The sequence below is a fragment of the Anser cygnoides genome, chromosome 17, assembly GCF_040182565.1.
Source record: "Anser cygnoides isolate HZ-2024a breed goose chromosome 17, Taihu_goose_T2T_genome, whole genome shotgun sequence".
Taxonomy (NCBI): Eukaryota; Metazoa; Chordata; class Aves; order Anseriformes; family Anatidae; genus Anser; species Anser cygnoides.
In genome coordinates, this window is record NC_089889.1 from 1,799,752 (window position 1) to 1,821,811 (window position 22,060).

Here is a 22,060-nt window from a genome sequence, read left to right on the forward strand (position 1 = left end):
GGCAAGGGAGGTGAGAGAGAATGGAGATTCTGGACCTAGGCAGAATTTACACAGGAGGCCACAGGAGATGCGCAGTTGCCTGCAGTGGAACTGAGACCCTTGTGTAGGAACCCGAATTCCAGGGCTAGGCACAAATACTTCATTAAACAATTACTCTTGCTATTTTTAAGGAAGCTGAAACCCTAGCTAGATCAATTGTGAGTCCTTTCCTGTAAATACTACACACCCCTAACATTTTCAATATTTAGTGTCACAAACTAAATCTGTGTGACAGTTGAACAGCTCTCATTCACAAACTGAAGCGTGCTTGGTTTGTCATAGCCTGGCTAAGCTTCTGGCATCATCAGGTGTTCCTTGACTGGAATTTTTGCACCTTCTTTCTCACTATAGTGCTTTTCACCTGTCTTCATTTGACTTTATCGTGTTGATTTCAGGCCATTTCTCTAATTTCCCAAATGTATTTTACATTTTAACCATGCCAGAAGCCTTCCAGTCCTCTTCCTAGCATACCTTTCCTCTTAATTTTCTCCTGCAGCCCTTTCTCTAGAAAGGATGCTTCTGTAAGTGCAGGCCTAAGCACAAGTCAATTGTCTTTTTCGATTAAAGGAGAAGGTCTACAGGGATGAATATGCCAGAGTGACATTATTTTCCAGGTAGGTAAGTGTGATTTTTTACATACTGATCTCATTCTGAGCCTGAGGAGCGCACACTGGGAACCCCAGTGGGGTTGCTACCGGAGGCCCCGTACGGGACCTGTCCCCGAGCATCTCCAGCAGGCTCAGTGACCGTGCTGGGGCTTCTCTGCCGAGCCCCTCACCAACAGGACAGTTCTGCAGCCCACCTGCCTGTGCCGGGAGCTCGGGGAAGACCCTTTGCAGCCCTCCGGGAGCAGCAGCCCACGGGGAAGCCTCCTCCGTGGTGCCCACCTCATTTGCAGCCGGGGGCACGGGGCGAGCATTGCCCGCAGCGGCACGGCACTGCACGGGGAGGGAGTCGCTGCTGCCTGCCTCCTCTACCCACCGTGCCGTGCCGTTCCAAGCCGTGCCACGCCGTGCTGTGCTGTTCTGAGCCGTGCCACGCCGTGCCACGCCGTGCTGTTCCAAGCTGTGCCGTGCCGTGGCCGGCCGCTCGGTGCGGGCTGCCGGAGCTGTCCAGCCGCTCGCGCCTGCCTGCCCGCAGCTCCAGCCATCCCCGCCATGCGAGAGCGATGAGAGCAGCTCCTCCAGACGCAGCCCGGCAATGGAGGATGATTTATTCCAGCTGAGACAGCTGCCGTAAGTAGCACCGGTAGGGGAGCAGGGATGCGCAGGGTTTCTGCTCAACGGGCTGCGGGGATGTTGTGCATCCTGGGGGTTTTGAAGGGAATTATTTCGGGGAAGTGTCTTAGGCCCCGGGAAGCAGGCCATTTTCCTTGTGTAGCTGCCTGGGTTCAGCATCCTGGGGCATGCATGCAGGGGGTTCGTTTGTTATATAAATTCACTCCATTTTAATCTGTGCGTGAACTTGCTGGCTGGTAGAAATAAGGAGGGGTGGAATAAAACCCTGGAAGTGCCAAAAGATTTTCTGAGAGGAAACACTGCTATTGCATTTGCAAGGTGGATTGCAGCTGTAAATAACGTTGTGCTAGGGAAGGCATCTTCCTTGGCTTCCTGCTTCGTGCTGTGAACTGATTGCAGATTGCAACCTTTTTTTTTGCAAAGGTGTGTGTGCAGTGAGTATCATTAATATTTGCTAACTGTCTGTTTCAGGGAAGCAAACGCTGCTGCACAGGGAAAACGCTGTTGTTTATGATAAACTCCTTGCTGTTGGGATGTGGTTGTTAGATCTGTGCAAGAAGGCGATAAAAGCGCTGCTGCCTTTTAACAGCAGGATTTCCTTTCCTCTTCATGAGTTCAAAATGTTTTCTTTAAAAATAAGTGCATTTCTCCTAATGCCCCATTATCGTGTGGTTTGAAACACATTCCTGTTTGTAAACCATTGACTCTGCACGGCAGGGGATGAATGTTTAAAGTTGATTTTAAATATTAATGAGCTCGTGTCAATGACAGAACAAACTGTCCCATAACATTTCTAATAAGTTGGGAAGATGGACTTGAAATCCTGGTATTTTCAAATACTTGGTTCAGTTGCATTCAGCTTGTGAGTAAAAAGAATGAGACATGATTTCATTAGGCCATCTTTCCCAGTCTTTTTTTTTTTCTTTTTAAACAAAGCTCAGAAAAATGTTCTAAAGTACTTTTCAATGTAGGTATAATTAGATTTATTCAAGCCTGGAAGATCTTGCAAACAAATGCATCTCACTGAGATGTCTCAGCTGTGAAGAATTTAGCAAGTACGGAACAGTGAATGTCTCTGTGTGTTTTTCTTCATTTGTGTCAGTTTGCTTCATAGCTTCTTAAGTGAAAAACATTTTCTTTTATTTGCTGCGATGAGGAATGTGGCCAGGGAGCTCTCTACTCAGATTGCCATTGAAGTATTTACGATTTTTAGATCAGTCGCTGTACCTTTGTACAGCATCTGGAACCATCGTCTCCAAAATGGTCAGTTCTGAAAGCCTACGTGAACAAATATTACACAATATGAAAGAGTAACACAGGGGTTTTGTGGTTTTGTGATCAGGTACTTTATGGTCAGAAAGGGTTTTATTAGTGTAAAAAGTTTTGCTTGTGGCTTGCTAGAACACTGAATAGTTGCCAGTATAGATTGTATGAATGAGATTCAGTCACAGTCCCGTGGAGTAATGGCACTTCAGACCTCCTGAAATCTGGAGAGAACATGTCCATGTACTTCAGTGGGCTTTGCATCAGGCTTTGGGACTACCAAGATTGTAGTAATAGTTCTTATTAAAAAAAAAAAAAAGGCAAGCAAAGAAATTTGCTTTCTTTTAGTTAAACCAGCTGCTCGTTCAGCTTTTACAGGTAAGATATCAATGGTGTTTTCATATTAATTGCCCTGTGTAATGAAATGGCATCTCACAGGCATACAAATTTCAGTTTGTTTAGGTTGTTTGCTGTGTATTTTTTAGATCATATGAGGATTATGTCTTCAGTGACAATTTTAAAGCAAGTAATAATTACTTGTGTTTGTCCTATTGGGTCAACAAGAGAAAATTCAAAACAAGGTAGTTGGAACTAGATTGTTGGACTAGATTTCGGAACAAGACTGTTGGAACCAGGTGATCTTTGAGGTCCCTTCCAACCCAGATCATTCTATAGTTGTAGTGAGTTCAAAAAAAAAAAAAAAAAAAAAAAAAAAGGAGAGAATTTAAAATCAGGTTTCTGAATGGAACTAACTAAGAACCTGAACTTGGAGGAGTTTCATGATTCTGTTCGTCTTTTCTTATAACTGAGTGAAGAATGCTCCCAAATTGAGAGAATTCTTAGTTTCACCTTAGTCAGTGTAGTTTTCTTGTTCATTTTGCAGAGGCCTAGAGTTTTGTTCTGTGTGCTTATGTTTAAGACCTTCAAATGTTACCCTAGGAAACAAAATTTGTCAATCTGTTGTTTGTCTGCCAAGAAACAAAGGCCAGAGAAAAGCTTTTTGTGTCCTGCTGCAGTTGAGAACATTACTGAAGTAGTACAATGACTATTTACCCCGTACATATCTTGGGATGCCCTGTGTACTTGGCCAAAAAAACAACCCCAAAACATCTCAACAGCCTGCAAATCAAATGTTTGTGAGTGATAACCTCACAAAATGATCGCTGTGCTTCTGTCTCCAGGTCGTTGCCAGAATATCATTAGTGAGTATGTGCAATTCCCCAGATGGGATGTGGTCAGGGAAATGAGGTGCCAGGACTTTGAAAAAATATATATATATGTTCTGGATCCCTCCACTATATGGTTCTACAACAGAGAACAGGACTGAAGGGCTGGTTGTGGCCAGGACTCCTTTATTTGTAGACCCCATGGGTGACTGAGATATTCATTCCTCCATCCTTGTAGTCACCACTGGACCAAAATCAATGTACTGGAGTTTTGTAGATTGCCCATCATTTTGCCCTTATATTAAGTATTGACTGTGTCATCAACACTTGTAAGAGAAAATAAGATTGCCAAATATACAAAGCCTTTCAGATCACCTTTAGAAATGTCATACATGCATGTCAGTTTGCTGCAGCTGCAGCTGGCAAGGATGCTGATAGTTTAGTTTTGGCAACCTTTAAGCCAAGGGATTAAACTGAAATTCAAGAGGCTCTTTGCTAATCCTTATCGTAGAATTAAAATGCTGAGGTGTTGGAAGTCAGGAGAGGTAGTAGCAAGACTACCTTAATCCATTTCCAGAAAAATGCTTCAATAAAGTCCAAGAAATTGCTGTTTGGCAGGGTGAAAAAATTACACTGATGTTGCAGGTAGAGTGAAGGAGAATTGAGGAGTGTGTTACACCAGATGTAGTAGATCTGATTCAAAATCTTGGTTTCATCTCACGAAAGCTACATGATGGAGAATGCTCTTACTCCACATCATGTGAAGCATTGCCCAAAATCACTCAATCAAAAAATGAAAGTTGTGTCAATTGAGCAAAGTTCTTTTTTCGTGTCTTCTTCTCTCCACGGTCTCACTGCAGAGATTAGCCAATTCCCACTCACCTGGTGCCAGAAATGATATAAAATACAGGCAGTTGTGACCATGGCACTCACATGACAGTAAATATGTCATATGTCACAGCTTTAACTGTCAGGCTGGTACATGCTTAAGTCTTGATTTGGTCTTAGTGAAAGAAGAAGTATCCTTTGATACTTTCTTATTCTGTCCCACCTCGTTACAGATTCAAAAAGTGCACAGATGAACCAAGTATTGGAAATCAAATAGTTTCTCAAAATACAGGTATTTAATTAATTACATGATACTGAAGACTTAAGTTCAAGACAAGAGATGAAAGCAATCATATTTATAGTCACAGAATCATCACCATGGATTTCAGTGTATGTTTACAACCCGTATATTGTTATAACTTTATATATTAGCATGGTGACATCCTATTTGTACAAAAATGATGACTATATCCCATAGCAGTGTGCCTCTGCAGTTTTTCCAAAGATAGTAGCAACCAGCAGGTTACCATATTTAAGAGCAGATACAAATAAAAGTCACAGCGTTCTCTGCGAACGTGAAATGGAGACAGGAGGGTGGTGGGAAACCTGCCAGCTATTTGACCAAATAGTCCTTCAAGACTAACCAAACACAGCTTCAACCTGGAAGAGACCCAGCAAAGTGTTAATTCTCATTTCTGTATTCTCAGGGTGGTCAAGTTTCGCCGCACTGGGGAAAGTTCAAGGTCAGAAGAGGATGCCATTTCAGGAGAACATGAAATTCAGATTGAGGGTGTTCGGACAGAGCTAGAGGCTGTCGAGCTAGAGGATGGAGCTGCAGTGCCGAAAGAATTTGCCAACCCAACTGATGGTGAGCAGGTTTCTTGTTTCCCTTCACAGAAAAAAAGTGTGGCCTCTTCACATCCGCCAGGATGAATACACTGGGTTAGGGAAGATGAGGATCCACAGATCATAAAAGAAAATAACGGGCAAATTAGGCTGTACCTGAAAATGATGATTTAGTAACATTGTCCTCTGAGGGTTCTTTTATGTGTTTGATTTTATATTACCAGTACTAGACCCTTTTAAGGAGCTGTATGGAGTTTTGTATTTTAAGGAGTTGTCACCACCGATTTCAGATAGGCAGCTTGCTAAAGTTTCCTTTAAAATTGATCAGTACTCCGAAATCATCGCCAAGTTTACTGGAGCAGTTACATGTGACTCAACTGAGCGTGAAACCTCTGTGGTGTTCCTGTCTCCCACTTGCCTAGAGGACAAGAGGGACAGAATAAATTTGCATCCCAGCCTCTGCTTTGGGCCTGGGAGAAAAGTGCTGACTGCCCTGAAGGTAACACCACTTCAGATGGTATGAGAAGTGCTGGTTTTGTCTTAGCACAAGGCGTACTCAAATTTTCTAGGATGGCTATTTTCCCAGAGACATATTTATTAACATATTGATGCAATAGGAAGCCAGAGTAGCGTGGAGTGAGTTGGATGAGTTTCTTGAAAGACTCGGTGCATCAATGCAAGCCTGCAGATATATGTAGAATTTCAGTTGGCACATCACCCAAAGAAGTGCAAGCGATGCAGCCTGCCAGAACGATGAGCTTCAGTGCCAACACATCAAACGCCTGGGTTGCAGTCACAGACTCGGGTCCTGTGACATCTCTGCTTTATTGGTTGGATTTTCTTTGATTTCCTTTTGGTTTGTGTTTGGTCTGTGAGGATATCTGACTCTTAGCTAGATAAAGCTTTCCTGTGGCAAATGTACTTTATTAGCTGCTGTAAGTGTTAAATCCTTGAAACTTAAACTGATTAAAACAACTTGAAGATCAAAATTTGGTTGTATTTTTCATTTTGCAGTTGAGCAGAGGAATTTGATATATCTTAGCCTCTTCAGATAGCACAAAATAATGAGGTCATGACAATGTGTGGGAAACAACCATCAGCATTTTTAACAGAACTGTTTTAAGATTTAGATGTCTTGGGGAAATTCTTCATTCAAATAATTACAATTTGACTCTCAATTCAGCAAAATACTTTTCTGCACTTTCCATCTCTTGTATAGTATTGCTATGCACTGTTATATATCCTTCTCAGCAGAGGAAGTTGCAAGTGAGTGGCTGGTGGAGTCACTCCTGGTAGTAGTCAGCTGAAAATAGACCGAAGTCATTGGTGCTACACTGATTTACTTCTACGTGAATAAAATATTTTATGAATATTTAAGATTGTCTTGGCTTTAGCACAATTCCTGAAAACCATTGAGATTTTCCTGGGTAAGCTTTGTATACAAGCTAGGTAGTTCTGCTATTTATTTTAAATCTAAGCAGATCATCCAATTAATAAGTGATTGCATTGACAGAAAATGCTGTCTCAAGGGATGCGTCTTACTAGGAAAGGAATACACTTCTGCACTAGAATTGTTTTCTTTCTAGATACTTTCATGGTGGAAGATGCGGTGGAAGCCATTGGATTTGGAAAGTTCCAGTGGAAGCTCTCTGTTATTACTGGATTAGCATGGGCAAGTACTTTTTAATCCAGATCAATTGCATGCTCACCAGTTAGAGAATCTAAGTGATTTCAAATTATGTAGCCATTCTCTGTAGACAAAAATATCTCTAAACAGGTAGTTGTGCAACAAAGAATGTTGCCTGAAATTCTAAAATCACAGCTGGACTCACACTTGTTATGTAGAGGTAACGAGTGGCTGGTTGGTTTCACTGTTGCTTAAGTTGTTATAAGTCAGGGTTTGAAAAATCATTTTGGTTCTCTACTTCAAATACTCGTTTCAAATGGAAAGTGTACCAGGCTATTCCTACAGAGACAGATCTCAGTCTTCGGTCAGTGATTTTACCACATTTCATCCCATTAGCTACATTCTCTGTTTCCTATATTAGTCAACATTATTGTTCTTGTAATCTCTGTTTCAGGTGAACAGCGATCCAGTACTCGTAGTTTTAACTTTGGTATCAAGAACAGGAAGACAGGCTTTGTTTTCACTTGTCTGCTAGTTCTGAAGTGGTATTTGTTACATTTACTGTGGTATATTTAGGGTAATAATACCTCGAGCCTGTATTTACTAGCTATCGTCTACATGTAAGATTACAGTCTGCCATAGTTCAGAACCTAAGCCAGTAGTGGAATTTGTACATCCACTTTACCTTGCAAACGTAACTGTTTTATTTCACCTACAGAGTGGAAATCGCATGAGCAGAACCAAAGCTAATTTCAAGATGATGGATTAAGAACTGCTGTGTCAATCGAATTTTCAGTCAGTTATTTGTTCTTATTTCTTTTTTACCTTTCTAGATGGCAGATGCTATGGAAATGATGATTTTAAGTATCCTAGCTCCTCAGCTTCATTGTGAGTGGCGATTACCAAGCTGGCAGGTTGCATTGCTCACATCGGTAGGAAAAATAACTGACAGCTCCTGTATTCTGTAAGGTTTTTCCACTCATTGTTCAGATATTATGCTTTAGATTCCAAAGTTATCTCTGTTCATTGCCTTTGCAAATTGTGTTTGGCTTAAAAGAAATAGGAGTTTCTTTTAAAAGCCAGAGCTTAAAGAAGAAACTCAGTGAGAACTGAGGAAAATTCGCAAGTTTCAGGTTCAAAGTTTCATGTGATTTCTAGGAAAATATATGAATTGACTCCAATTTATCCTAAAATTCAAACCATTTAATTAAAAAAAAAAGGTAAATTTTGGCCATCTTTCTTGAAAATCCTTTTCACCGTATGTAGTCTCCTTTGTACATGGCCAGACTGGGAGCCATAAGGGAAAGAGCAAGCAATCACTTTTCAAGGTGGATCACCCAGTGACCTTTGCAAGCAAAGCTCTTGTAATACCACCTCCAAGAATGGGGCTATGGTGTTGGAAACATGTAATGCCTTTGGAGATAAGAAAACTGGTTTGAGGAACCTTCTCTCAGCATATGCCTCTGTTGTGTTGCATGCCCTTTAACTCCTGCAATGTTTCTTTTTCCTGTAGATTTGATACTATTTGCGGTTTTGTGTAAATTGGTCAAAATACTCGGTAAATTTAAATAAGTTAAGATCATGTGGGGCCTTGCTGTGAAGCAGATGAAAGATTTTTTTGTGGGTTAAGAAGACCCTTCAGCAAAAAAGAAAAGGCAAACGTCAAAACCAAGACAATGATTTCCATTTAGTAGCAAATTGTGCTCTCAGGTCATTTCTCGTAATTCAATTTCTTTCCACTTATCAAAAGCTCAGAAATATTCAGCACTAGTCTAATTCAGCAGTTCCCAGATTAACAGGGAAGGTAAAGGTGCGATGATGGCAAGTAGCCTGGCAGAGATTTAGTCTGCTGAAACTCACCCCCATTCCTGGGCAATAGCAAACGCCCTTTCAAGTCAGTAGAAGTGAAGGTAGGCTAATGCTGAGTGGCTTTTGAAAAATCCCACTACCTTACTACCTAATAATTACCTTTAATAGTCTCTGCTGCAGAGGAACTAGACACAGAATACCTGGACATTTTGCTTTATTGTTAGTGATGAAGTTTTCCAGTTTAATTGTGAAGCTGTGTTTTCTTTGCTGACATACAGAAATTTTCACTTGTCTTGCTGTTAAGGGGAAGATTTTTTTCTGTTTTTTTTCGTAGGTGGTGTTTGTGGGAATGATGTCCAGTTCCACCCTCTGGGGAAACATTTCAGATCAGTATGGAAGGAAAACAGTAAGTCTTCAGCTCTTACTGAAATATATTCAAGTATTGCTGCAGTGTGAGTGTTCTAGTGCATGATGTTCACAAATGTCATAACCCACATGTACGAAGAATTAAGCACAATTAAGCAGAGCCAGGAGTGACCTCCCATGAAATAAAAGGACAGAAGTTTGGAGAGGAAAGCAGAAAATGAGAAGTAAGAAAAATAAAGGCTGATGTAACAGCCTGACTGTGTTACAAACTGAAGTATGTTTTTTTTTGTTGTTGTGAAAGCCTCTATGAAATTCTGGGTGCAATACAGCAAATCACTTAAATGGATTCTTTGTAACTCGGTTCCAGGTAACTTGTAGTACCACCCATGCCACCTTTCTCCAGTCATTAGGAAACCTTTAGCTATTGGGCTTACAGAAGTAGCATCGGCACTTTCTGGGTTTGAAGCTCTAGTTTACATTTTGTTAATTTGTGTTACAGCAGAGACTTACCTTTCCTCTTGCTTTTTTGTTAAATACAGGGGCTAAAGATCAGTGTGTTATGGACGCTCTATTATGGGATCCTCAGTGGTTTTGCACCGGTGTACAGTTGGATCTTGGTGCTGAGGGGCCTGGTGGGCTTTGGCATTGGAGGAGTGCCTCAGTCGTAAGTAAATATTCACGAGCCCAAATTTCTTTTCCTTCTTTGTTTTATGTTTTTAAAAATGCTTGTATCAAATTGAAGACATTCCTCAGTTTCACTGTCCCAAGCTCATTTTTCTTTTAGCATTTGCAACTAATATATTTAACTCTGAGAAGGCTTTGAAGATATCTAATACATCACTGAAGTGAGTCAGATTTACAAAGACTTCCATGTGAACAAGCTGGGTACTTAAAAGTAATATGTTGTGTGCCCTGAGACCTGTTAAGCTTCTCTCATTCCCTCAGGTAAACCGTGGTGAAAATGGGAGGCCCAGGTAGGCCTCCTAGAAGTGGATAAAGCCCAACAGACAGTGTTTGGTAGCTGTGCCCAAACACTGCATTGCCAGCTTGTGTTGGGGAAGTCAATAAGAGAGGATGTGGACTTGTTGCAATACACCAGCAGTTAGAACGAAAGGGTAGAACGAAGCCCTGACTACTGCTGATTTTTTTAGAAAAACTCCAGATTATTGTTTAATCGTAGCCTGATCTTTTGGTTCTGAACCTGAATTGGAATTCCAAAATCACATCACGCAAACCTGGAGCAGTTGAGGTATTGTAATGGCTCAGACACATTTCTAACAAGAAAGTAGCATCAGGATATTTCTCTATTACTCTATCATTCCGTTCACTGAAGAGGAGGATCTCTAAATTTTCCACCTTGAATAAATAAATCTGCTCTTGGCTTTTAATTATAAATGGAAAGGGATGAGTATATCCATTCTCTCTCCGTGTAGTCTTTTATCCTTATTAATAATTGATATTTTGCCCCATGGAGGTGCTATTTCGGAGTAGTCAGAGCCTAAGTTTGATTGATGGCTCACAGACTTCTTCATAAGGCAGGTCAATATCCTGTCTTTTCTATTGCCATTCCCAGATAAAAGATTCAGAGCTGAGATGGAGCATCATAGTATTATTAATTTTCCTTTTCTGCTCACCTGACCCCTTTTAGAAGCTGCACGAAAGCATAACGGGTGTGTAAAATAGGAAAGTCCTTAGCCTGCCCTGTATCAACCAACAGTGAGGCAGTTTCTGCCATGCAGTTCCAACTGAGCACAACTGGAATGAAGCAGGAGAACAACAAAGACAAAGCGTCGGAGTTAATAATGCCTTGTACTGCAAACACATATTAGTGTTGTTCCACAGAGCCTCAGTGGAACGGCTGCAGCTCAGCTAATGCCATTTTACAGAGGGATGGATAAAACACAAAAGCAACATGACTTAATGAGAGACAAAGAAGAGATGGTTGCAGAACTCAGAGTGGATTCCATTGCTGCTGAGCCTTTTTCTTGCTCTTACTATAATAGTGATACCTTTGACAAAAAGAATAAATATGTAAGTAACAGGAGAAATAGCTCCTTTCTAATATTAAGTAGGCTGTATAACTTTGGATATGAGTAGCTGAATTTCAGTGGAATGACGTAGGCATCCTTATCATTGTATTATTGTATTCTATAATGGATATGGGAGAGGATTTTTGTGAAAGGTGCTATTAAAAAGAATGCATCCAGCAGTAATAAATTAACAAACTAATAGCAGATTTATCTTTATGTATGTAGGACCTGCACCTGAGGCCTCCTCTTGGAATCTTCTGTGAGATATTATGTAACCCTGAGTATGACTATTCATTCACTTTTCCAGAATCCAGTCTTGCAGAGATATGTTGTATTCTCTAAAGAGAATGGTTCTTTACAGCATTAATTTCCCTCAGCTTCCTGCTGTGATATATAGGGAACTGCTCTACATTTCATGACATGTGATTCTTCTTCCTTTTCCTCTTAATTACTGATTTAATATCATACTTTGATGAACCAAATTCTGGGAAGTTAGAGATCAATCCACCATTTCTCAAGTCAGAAGGAATTTTGCCACAAGCGTTAAAGAAAGCCTAAGGAGTTTACAGGCAGAAACAGGATGAGTCAGTGGAATGCAAATAGAGTAGGAGCAAAGAACTACAAGTCTTACCAGACTGAAGAGGACAAGAGAGCCTCAGCTGGCTGCTGGCCCTGGGGTTCCATCCTCAGGAAATACTCATACAGAAGCTGTACCATTACTCCTTGGCACAGTCATGAAACAACTCTGCAAAGTTAGACGATTTCTTTTTGAATTCCCACAATAAAAGAATGCAAATTATTTACCAGTGTTATATATTAAGTATTATTATTAAAGTATTGTATACCAGAAGCACAATCAGATCTAGAATGTATTTACCTCTTAGAAAATTGAAACCTGGCAGAGTAGGCCAATGTAAAATTCACTGAGCCAGTTGTAAAGCCCTGAAGAAATACTTTACCTAGCAAGCATTTGTGTCGACTGCTGATGGACCACATTGAAAATACAGGCACAATGCCTGTCCCAGCCCAAAGCAATGTTAGGAAAACATATGCTCCAAGAACTACATTTAGCCAACAGCTATAGCATCACAAAGTCACATGAACAGAGCAAATCCTTCCTTTCTTGCAATGATGAACTAAAAGAGATTGTTTTGTTGTAGCAAGTGGAGCCTGAACACTGTCCACAGTCTTGCTGGCTCTGAAGACCAGGAAGGGGTTTCTGTCACCACTGTGGGTTTGGTGATTTTAATAAAAGACAAGCGTGTTGTCTGAACAGTTCTCAATGTGCTAACGTAACATTTTTCTCAATGTTCACTCTTTGCAGGGTAACCTTATATGCTGAATTCCTTCCAATGAAAGCCAGAGCAAAATGCATTTTATTAATAGAGGTGAGCAGTGTAGCTATGTGTACTGGTCTATAGGGGGACAAATTCTGCGGTTGGTTACATCCATTCAGTTAGTGTGGAACTGAGGTTAACTTCATGCACTAGGTCTAGTTCAGGTCTGAAAGCAGCATACTGCATTTTTGTGAGGGTTTGCACTTGTTGCTGGTCTGCCTTTTTGCAAATTAACATGCATCCAGTGCTGCATAAGTTGTTGGCCTAATGTGAGCTGACTCGTGAAGATCCAGATCAGGAGGGTTTGCATTTGTATTCCTCAATATCACTAGGATTTGTGCCTGAAATCTCCTTTTCCCACATTTTGAGATGAATACTCACATGGAGTGAGCTAAGACAAGCCTGCCTCCTGCTCTCCAGCACTAAGGCTAGTGGTCCCAGAACCAGTGCCAAGCACCCAGCACTTCCGAGGGCAGCACGCAGGGAGCCCTTTGGGTGTGACTTAATGCCATGGTGAAATTAATCTACAGCTCACTACTGGATAATGGGGAACTGACTGTTCAGAAAACTGAGACCTAAATTCAGCTCTCCAGACTCACTCCAAATATATCAAAGTCACAGAGAGCAGAATTTTGCCTTATAAATACTTTAAGGCAGTATTTGCAGCCCTTGCATGGATGGTTGAAGGGTGCCAGTGCTGAGCAGAGAACAGTACTATTACTGGTCTGCATCAGTCCATTTGGAAGGAGTATCCTGATGAAAAATACTAAATCCAAACAGTTTCTCAAATACAAAATCAGTTTTGTAAGATAACTGCCGGCTAGTCCTACTTTCAGTTGAGTAATCTTTTGGAAACAGAGTTCAGTAGATAAATGAGGCCTTTCTGTGTCACTTTTGTTCTACCACAGTTTGGCTACCTCAGAGCAACCCTGGGTTAGAAATACATTCTGAGCATTAAAAAGTGAGCTACCAGGAAAAGGAAACTAGTCCTTGTGCAGATTCATAATCCAAAGGAGAATAATCATGCACTGCTAAGATATGCAAGAGGATGCCAGCTCCGTTATTCCCCAGGAAGTTGTCAATTCCTTCTTTCATTCGCAGGACAAACTCTGTGGCTTTGGTAGCTTGGTTTTGTAAAGGAAAACAAATACCATAAATCTCATGATGATAGGTGGGAATAATACCCATAGACAAATGTTAGTAGTTATTTTGCTTAAGAAGCACAAGGTGATGAGTCTTTTCATTATGAGAAGCTACCATGAGTAAACATGAGTGTCTAAAGAAAGTCGATGCTAGGTATTCAGAGCTGAGCTTCTGCAACATGTAAACAAATCCCCTTAAAATGTCTGGATTTCTGTTGAATACAGTGGTGCATATTTGAAATGTCTCTGGCATTTCTCTCTCCAGCTGTCCCTTGAGAGCGCATTTTAGAATGCTACAAAGAATGCCTTAATAGCGTTCTCATTCTCATTTGTGACTGTTTCTTTTCCCTTTGGCAGGTCTTCTGGGCTATTGGGACCGTGTTTGAAGTCCTCCTAGCAGTGTTGGTGATGCCCACTCTTGGATGGCGGTGGCTTCTCATTCTTTCTGCCCTTCCACTTTTGCTCTTCGCTGTCCTGTGTTTTGTAGGTATTCTTCTAAAGATGCGTAACCTGGTTGAAGGGTATTGTGACAGCTTTTGAGCTTCGAGTTGATGTATTTGTGAAACATCTGAAATAATGACAAAAATTCCATTGTTTCAGCAGAGTACTAGTAACAACATTGCAGTGAGAACTGTGTTTATGTGACTGTAATTGCTGGAGGACAATGGTGGGCTGGAATTTATGAAGCCAAATCAGGCCTGGCAATCTCTTTCCAATTTAATGACTTTGTTTCAAGTCATTTCAATGGAATCAACATTTTATTAAAATCTGCTGCTGTTGCCCTGACTGCTCTTTAGATTTTTAAATTATTTTACCAAAAATCATAACTTCTGTAATTAATGTCCATTCAAAAAAAAAAAAGACCCAATCCAGGGGTAAAATCTGCATCGTGCGGGTCAGGTTCTTAAATAAGGATATATGTAAGTTAAACCTGAGCTTCAGTGTGCTATCTGGTAATACGTCTGCCATTCATTTGGTCTTCTCAAACACGTATGTCCTTGTCAGGTTGTTTAACAGCTCTTATTATTCCTTAGTCGCTGTCATTGTTTTTCAGGAATACCTCCAAACAGTTGTACAAGTGCTAACATGCTTGTTTTTAAAAGGAGCTTAAAAATGCAAATTTTGTAATGCCTAGAGCATCTTGTTATCTGCCCTGGATGCTCAGCCTTTCCCACTGAGAAAATATAATGCCAAGATCCTGCAAAAAAGTCTAATATTTCTCAAGAGTGAAAATGAGGCAACAGAAGGGAAAGATTTAGGCTAGAGTTCTGACTTTATGGTGAAAGTGCTGTTTTGCAGTTTCTTAAAGCCTAATAAGGAACCTGACATTTGACACAAAGATGTTTTCCTGATTTGTTAAAGATAGGTTCTGTGATCCTTTCTTATGTTAGTAGTCTGCTAGAGTCACGGAGATTTCCCACTGTAAACCCACAGAGAAAGTCCCCAGTTTGTTTACTGCTGTGTTTTTGACGTCTTTGTGCATGTGATGTGCTTTGCTCTGCTAGTGGCTGCCAGAAAGTGCCAGGTATGATGTATTATCTGGAAATCAAGAAAAAGCAATTGCCACTTTAAAGCGGATAGCAACAGAAAATGGAGCTCCAATGCCCTTGGGAAAATTAATTATTTCCAGACAGGTAGGTACAGGTAACAGACACCTTAATAATGTGGGATATAGTGAAACTGTACTACAGTCATGAGTATTTTTATAAGCAGATAATCAATGTTAGATTTAATTTTAATGTCTCAACCACTAATTAAAAATGAGAGATGATCATGTATGCCTATTCCACAGTGAGGAAGAATTAGTTTCTCATTTTTATTTACTTGAAAATCCCGAAAGTCAAAAGGACCTCCAAAATGCGCATTAATGTTATTTTGCCTCTCTTTAAGACCCTTCTGTTAAAGAAAATCAGACCTCAAGGCTGTAGAAGAGCTCAGATCAAAATTCCCAGATCTAAACTCATGAGGCAAGGTGGAATTGGACCCTGTAGCTGTATCTCATTTTGAATCTAATCCTGGTTTTGTGGAGCTGGAAAGCTACAAGCTCCTGTTCAGTCCTAATGCATGGAGTAATTCAAGTTGTTACTTCTGAACTGTATTATATTACTGCGTGAATTGCACTGGATTTCTTTTCTCTTTAGTTTTATATGGCCAACTTTTCAGCACCCCTGTCAACATACAAAGTGGCTCTGCATTTCCAGAACGAAGAGCAGACTTTTATAGCAAAAGAAAATTACAAGAAAAGTTACAAGAAAAGAAAGTTAGCCAGCAATCAGGGACAGCAGAGGGAGACCTGTAGGTTTGAACAACAGCAAAATTGTAGAACTAGGCAGGAGCCTCTTGGTAATGATCTTGCTGATTGGAAATACGGGTTTGATTTGCTGTGGTCTGGATCAGTGATGACTGGAGATCCTGTGCCTTTCACAAACGCTTGGTTCAGTTAGGGTAATTTTCATGGGCTGTGCAGGAATGGTCTGCAAGTTTTGGAAGATTCTGTTTTCAGGGTGGGGTGGGAAAGCACTTTTCCTTAACCACAAGTTTATGTGCTGAGCCTGCCAGTCTGTCTGTCTAAGAAACACTCAGTTTAAAAGGGGTCTGCTTGCCGGAGGGCTGCTTATAGTTCTGTGGGACCTCGCCCTAGATCAGAAGCCCTGATGGGCTGTGCTAATTTACCGGAGCTGACTGTGGGCCACATGAATCATATGTCAGCTGTGGATTGGCAAAGTTGTGCTCTACCTCTTTCCAGCCTCTCCTTGTTCAGATAGATTCTCACCTCCCTTGTGGAGCAGTAGCATGCCCCGTGCACGAACTGTTTTGATAATATTACGTTCCCAGAGAATTCCACTTAGAAGATTCCAACTTCAGTGTGGCTCCTCCAACCTGAAGAGCCCCAAGCTGAAACTGAACACTTGTCCTGAGCTATAGTACATCATACTTTGTGTTATGTTATCCCTTGCTACCGTACATCCTCCAGTCTAGAACCAGTGAGTACCATGGTTGTCTGACTTCCATTTGTTTTCAACAGGAAGACCGAGGAAAAATGAGGGACCTTTTTACACCACATTTTAGATGGACCACGTTGTTACTCTGGTTTATATGGTAAGAAAAAATATAAATGGCTCAGTGCCAGCACAATTCTAAATGGCTTTTGATGGAGGTATTTTATAGTATCACTAAAATACAGCAACTTCCTCCTCCTCGAAATAAATAAATAAATAAATAAAAGTATTGATTTGTAATTTATTAAACCACCCAGTCACTAGCATTCTAGATCTAATTGCCCTTTCATTTTCTAAATGCTGATAGGAAATAGCTTTGAGGTAGCACTTAGCAGAAGTCCTCACACAGTGAGTTCAGTTTTGATTTGTGTTGTTTACTACAGGTTTAGTCAGCTGAGACTTCCTCTCTTATTTTCTTCCTTGCAGGTTTTCCAATGCTTTTTCATATTATGGGTTAGTTTTATTAACTACAGAGTTCTTCCAAGCAGGAGACGTCTGCAGCAGTGAGTACTAGTCCATCTCTTCTTTTTAAATACGCCCTATTAGGTAATGGAATATCTTTTATTGGATCACTTTCTGCTGTTAGTTTGAAAAGGACTGTGGATGCTAGTCTGAATTTTAAGGCATCAAAACTGTTCAGTTCCAGCTGTATCTTCTGGGCAGAATATACCTGCTGTTCAGCAGGGTTTCTTCCATACATCTCTTCTATCAGTTTCAGCAGTAAGAATTGTGAGTAAAGGAAGATGAGTGGAGAAGAGATTACTTAAATTATGTTCAATTTTTTTTTCTCCCACAGTTTCCAGTAGAAGGAAAGAAGTTAAAGCAAAGTGCAGCCTGAGCTGTGAGTATCTGACAGAGGAAGACTACACTGATCTGCTCTGGACAACTCTGTCAGAATTCCCTGGTAAGTGGCAATAAGAAGCACCAGTTCTTCACTGCCAACGTGATCAGAATGGACTCTGGTACAGCAATGAAATGGGCTCTTCTGTCTGGCCTAATGTCAATGTGTTTTCAATTGAAAACCGTCCAATTTCCGGCTTGGACGGTTTGATATATGCATTACACACAGTAGCTGTAGCTCTCTTCACTGTCCATGTGATCTCTACAGATAAAATCACTAGTAATTGCTTTGTGAAGCTATAGTGGCCTGTCTCGTTGTGGATTCTATCCAAGCAACATATTAGGCATTCAGAGGAAGAGTAACAATTAAATCAAAGGGGCAGGATTGCTTGAACTTTTATCCATAAATGACTATCCAGAACTATTTTAAAGGGATCATGGGTATAGTGAATCAATGGAGGACTTGCTTCCTAAAGCTCTGTGTCCAGCATTAGTCACGATTTTTAGTCAGTTTTAAGGGAATTTCAATGAACAGCTTGACACAGGACAAGCAAGATAGTAAATGATAGCCACTGTTTCTTCACATGTAGGAGATGATCTCTCAGTATTAATCTGTTTGAAATAATACTGTGAGGCAGTGGTCAGGATATTTTCAGTGCTCTGTATTGTAGTTTCAGGGACGCAAAGAGAAACCATTTAATAGGTGAAAAGTTGTAAGTCTGTGACTGGCAAATATGCACAGTCCCTACCTAGTGGGAAGGCTGTCCTGTATAACAGTCATTCTGAGAAGGATGTAAGTGTACAGTGGACAGAATACAGTATGTACTCTTGGACTGATGCTGTAGCTGACCAGGCTGATTTGATCCTGAGACGTAATAAAGTAGGAGTAAGAAATAATAACGGGGTATCTCTGAATGACACAGGCAACACATAATCCTCACACTTGCTGTACCTCTGCTTTGAAAAAGATCTGGAAAAGTTGCAGAAGAGAATATTTAAGATTGGGAGACTTACAGGGCTTGATCCATTTCTTTTATTAAAGAGCAGGTGAGAAGTAATTTGATGGCCGTATGTAAATAACTTAATGGAAAGAAAATACTAGGTTCTAAAGAGCCTTAAATCTAGCAGGAGAAAGATTAGTAGGGGACAGTGGTTGGAAGTTGAATGAAATATATTCCAGTTAGACATAAGACAGGCATTTTCAGTGCTCAGGTCGGTAACCACTGCAATAACCAGTATTTAGCAGATGTCAGAGTTGATTGCTTGCTCCTACATCAGGTTGTGTCCCCTGAATGTGCAGGCATGTGGGTGCTTGGACCACTGGGGCTGTGACCATGGCACAAAACCGTCTGAGACAGGGAGCTTCTGTTTGTCACGTAGTACCAGTGACTGGGCCAGTCTATTCTATTCCCCTGCCTGATGCCTCTGCCAGCAAAGTATTATAAAAAGAGAACAATTTTTCAAATCTCAATAACAGCCTATGTTAAAAGCTAGCTGATGCAACTTCCACCTGAGCTCTGTTCCCAACAGTCGACTTGTCTCCTTCTACAGGTGTGTTAGTAACACTGTGGATTATTGATCGGATAGGCCGCAAGAAAACCATGGCCCTGTCCTTTTTTGTCTTCTCGTTCTGCAGTCTTTTGCTGTTCCTCTGTGTTGGAAGGTAAGTGAAACACAGTGAAAAAGTGGTACTGATTCATCCACGTTCTCTCTAGATTGTAGCAGAAGTGGAAGTGGTGGTTTGAAAAGCTGTGAGTTGGTCGTGCTCAACTGCAGAAAATTAAGGATGAGCTTAGGTTTTCTCACCAGGGTTTGATTGAAAACTAAAAGAAGTGGGAGATGAGAAATACTTTACTATAATTTTGCAGATAGAACAATCCAAAGGGGAAATTAAGACATCATGTCTGAGTAGGAGGTAACCATTGGAGAATGTTAAAATCAGATCTGATGTCATGAGCCTCGGTAGCTGGTTCGCGTACTTCTCCCGGTGCCATTCATTACTCAGGTTTTCCCCAGGCTGACTGTATAATAATTACCAGGGTAGTGCTTCACAACTGAGCCCAGTCTCTGCCTCCCATTCAGAGGCTCTGACCTCTTCACTTGTTTTCATGGGCTCTCAGTGGTCTAAGTGCTACAGCACAATTATGTGAGAAGCAATAGGCAGAGACTGGCACAGCCAAAAGTTGCATACGGCATGGGGGAGTGGAGCTTGGTGTTGTCATTGCAGATATGTGGGGCCTGACTTCAAAATAACTTGGTTTCACATTTTCATATTGTTCAGCCAAATTTCTGGCTGAGCACTGAGAGTCTGCCTTTGATTGCATCTAGCCTCAGTGCCACACGCATGCAACAATGCCTGTTTCTCGGGGCTGAAGAACAAGGAAACAACAAAATAGCTGGTGGAGAGCTGTCCAAATTTAAACCTTTTCAGGCACTGTAAGAAACCTTACAGTACAGAAAATGTGTAATGAGAAACCTTACAAAGCTGCAAATATTCAGTTGGTATGTAGGTTCATGTATTTTAAACAGGAAAGCTGCAGTCTGATTTCCTTCTCGTCTGTGCCATTTTTTTCTTAGCACCATTCACAACATGGAATATATTTTTCTTATTTAGATAAGCTTAGGCACTGGCTGTTTATTTCAATAGTCCGCAGCTGTCATTTAGAATGAATACACTTAGAAAACTGATGTGATTGTGGGAATGCATATTGTTTGGCATCATTATTATATTAAAGGTCCAGAAAAAATAAAAAGGGTTCATTAAAAAACAAAAGGAACTGCTCTAACAAATTTAGCATTTTTTATTGCACTTGCCTCCAAGTTAAACAAACAGATTGTACAGAACAATCCCAAACACTGCTCTCCTTTTTATTCTCGCAGAAATGTTCTTACTGTGCTGCTCTTCATTGCAAGAGCTTTTATTTCAGGAGGATTTCAGGCTGCTTATGTTTACACTCCTGAGGTAAGGAGGTTGATTTTTGTACTGAGAATATTTAAGGGGAGTGAGAACATGGTGGGAAAGTCATTTTTATGACCTCTTCACAATGGACCTAACCCCAGATATGAGTTCATGATCTTGTGGTCGTTGTCTAACAGAATGTGCTGTAGTGCCACTTATTAATTTCCATTGATTAAGGAGACGGAAGGAAGAGCAGAGAGCTGCCCACTTGGATTAACGGCCTAATGCTTTGTTCACAGGTTTATCCAACAGCCACGCGTGCTTTGGGGCTGGGAACGTGCAGTGGAATGGCCAGAGTGGGAGCCCTCATAACCCCGTTCATTGCACAGGTAAATTCCCTCCTCCCGAGGCTGGTGGCACGGGAAGGTGATGGAGGACCTGTCTCTCTGCTGCAGGGGCCGTACCAAGGGCAATCTGTGCATGATGTGTCGAAGGAGGGTTGTTGTTGCCCATTTCCTGAGGAGAGTTCAGGCTCACCTCTGAATTTATCTCTTCCTCCAGAGGTCATATGGTGGGGAATAAATAACCAAGGAGCAGGCTGCCTGCATGGCTGCTGTAAGGGAGGTTTGTGAAAAACATTGTATAAGATAGTTAGCTAAGGGAGAATGAGGTCTTAGGCAGAGGGAAGAGCACAGACCAAATCAAGAGAGCTTTTGCTGCAGTCTCCCTTCCAACCATATTCCCTGTGCTGGAGAGCACTATAATGGGTTAAATTGCCACGGCACTAAAATTTGCCCTACTACATTCGTATTTGCACTTCTTTCTGTGATGAGGCTCAGGGGTACTATTTTGTATTTTCTGCCTTTTTTCTGTAGGTGATGTTGGAATCTTCAGTCTATTTAACACTGGTGGTTTACAGTGGATGTTGCCTGCTGGCCGCTGTGGCTTCGTGCTTCTTGCCCATTGAAACAAAAGGCCGTGGACTGCAGGAGTCCAGCCACAGAGAATGGGGACAGGAGATGGTCGGGAGAGGATCTCATTCCCCGGGAGTCACCAGGTCAAACTCTGGATCACAGGAATGATGGGACATGAAATCCTGAGGAAAGAATGGATGATATGATCAAGATATGTTTCACAAAAGTCCAAGCCTGAAGCATAGAAAGCAGACCATACTGTCACTGCCAATGTCATGTGTCAAACTGCAGGAACTTTTGGGTTGAGCCTAAGCAAATTGCATCTCTACTGCTCCTTGCTCACACTCACAAAAACTTTGCTTCCGTATTGAGAGGCATTTGATCCAGATATCATTTGAAATTTAGCAGGAAGGGTTTTTCTTAAGTTTCTTGTGCTTGCATGGTCAGCTGTTCAGCTTAAAATGTCCCGTGTCAAGCAAATAGCTAACTGAATGCCACTCAGTATAAGCTGTAATTAAAATAATGTACTCTTGATGCCTAAAATCAAAAGATTTATATTTATTGTGTACCTGGCATAGCACACACGGTGGATTCCATACACTACAGGATAGGTTTTATGAATTAGATGCCTGCCTTGCACTTTTTAGCCATCAACAACAACAACAAAATGAGGTAACAGCAAACCAACCAATGCTTTCTAGTTCCCTTGCTTACGGG

General features: G+C 41.1%; 1 protein-coding gene across 1 annotated transcript; it reads left to right on the forward strand.

Moving 5' to 3' along the window:
- The first annotated feature begins 390 nt into the window (after positions 1 to 390).
- SVOP (SV2 related protein) lies at positions 391 to 21,542 on the forward strand. The gene is made up of 16 exons (XM_013173216.3): positions 391 to 1,274; positions 5,242 to 5,402; positions 6,967 to 7,052; positions 7,841 to 7,939; positions 9,151 to 9,222; positions 9,722 to 9,846; positions 12,537 to 12,600; positions 14,049 to 14,174; positions 15,197 to 15,325; positions 16,717 to 16,790; positions 17,117 to 17,193; positions 17,487 to 17,594; positions 19,082 to 19,193; positions 20,411 to 20,492; positions 20,729 to 20,818; positions 21,305 to 21,542. The coding sequence occupies exons 1-16, from the start codon at positions 1,240 to 1,242 to the stop codon at positions 21,509 to 21,511; spliced, it is 1,647 nt and encodes a 548-aa protein (XP_013028670.1). The 5' UTR covers positions 391 to 1,239; the 3' UTR covers positions 21,512 to 21,542.
- The last annotated feature ends 518 nt before the right edge of the window (positions 21,543 to 22,060 follow it).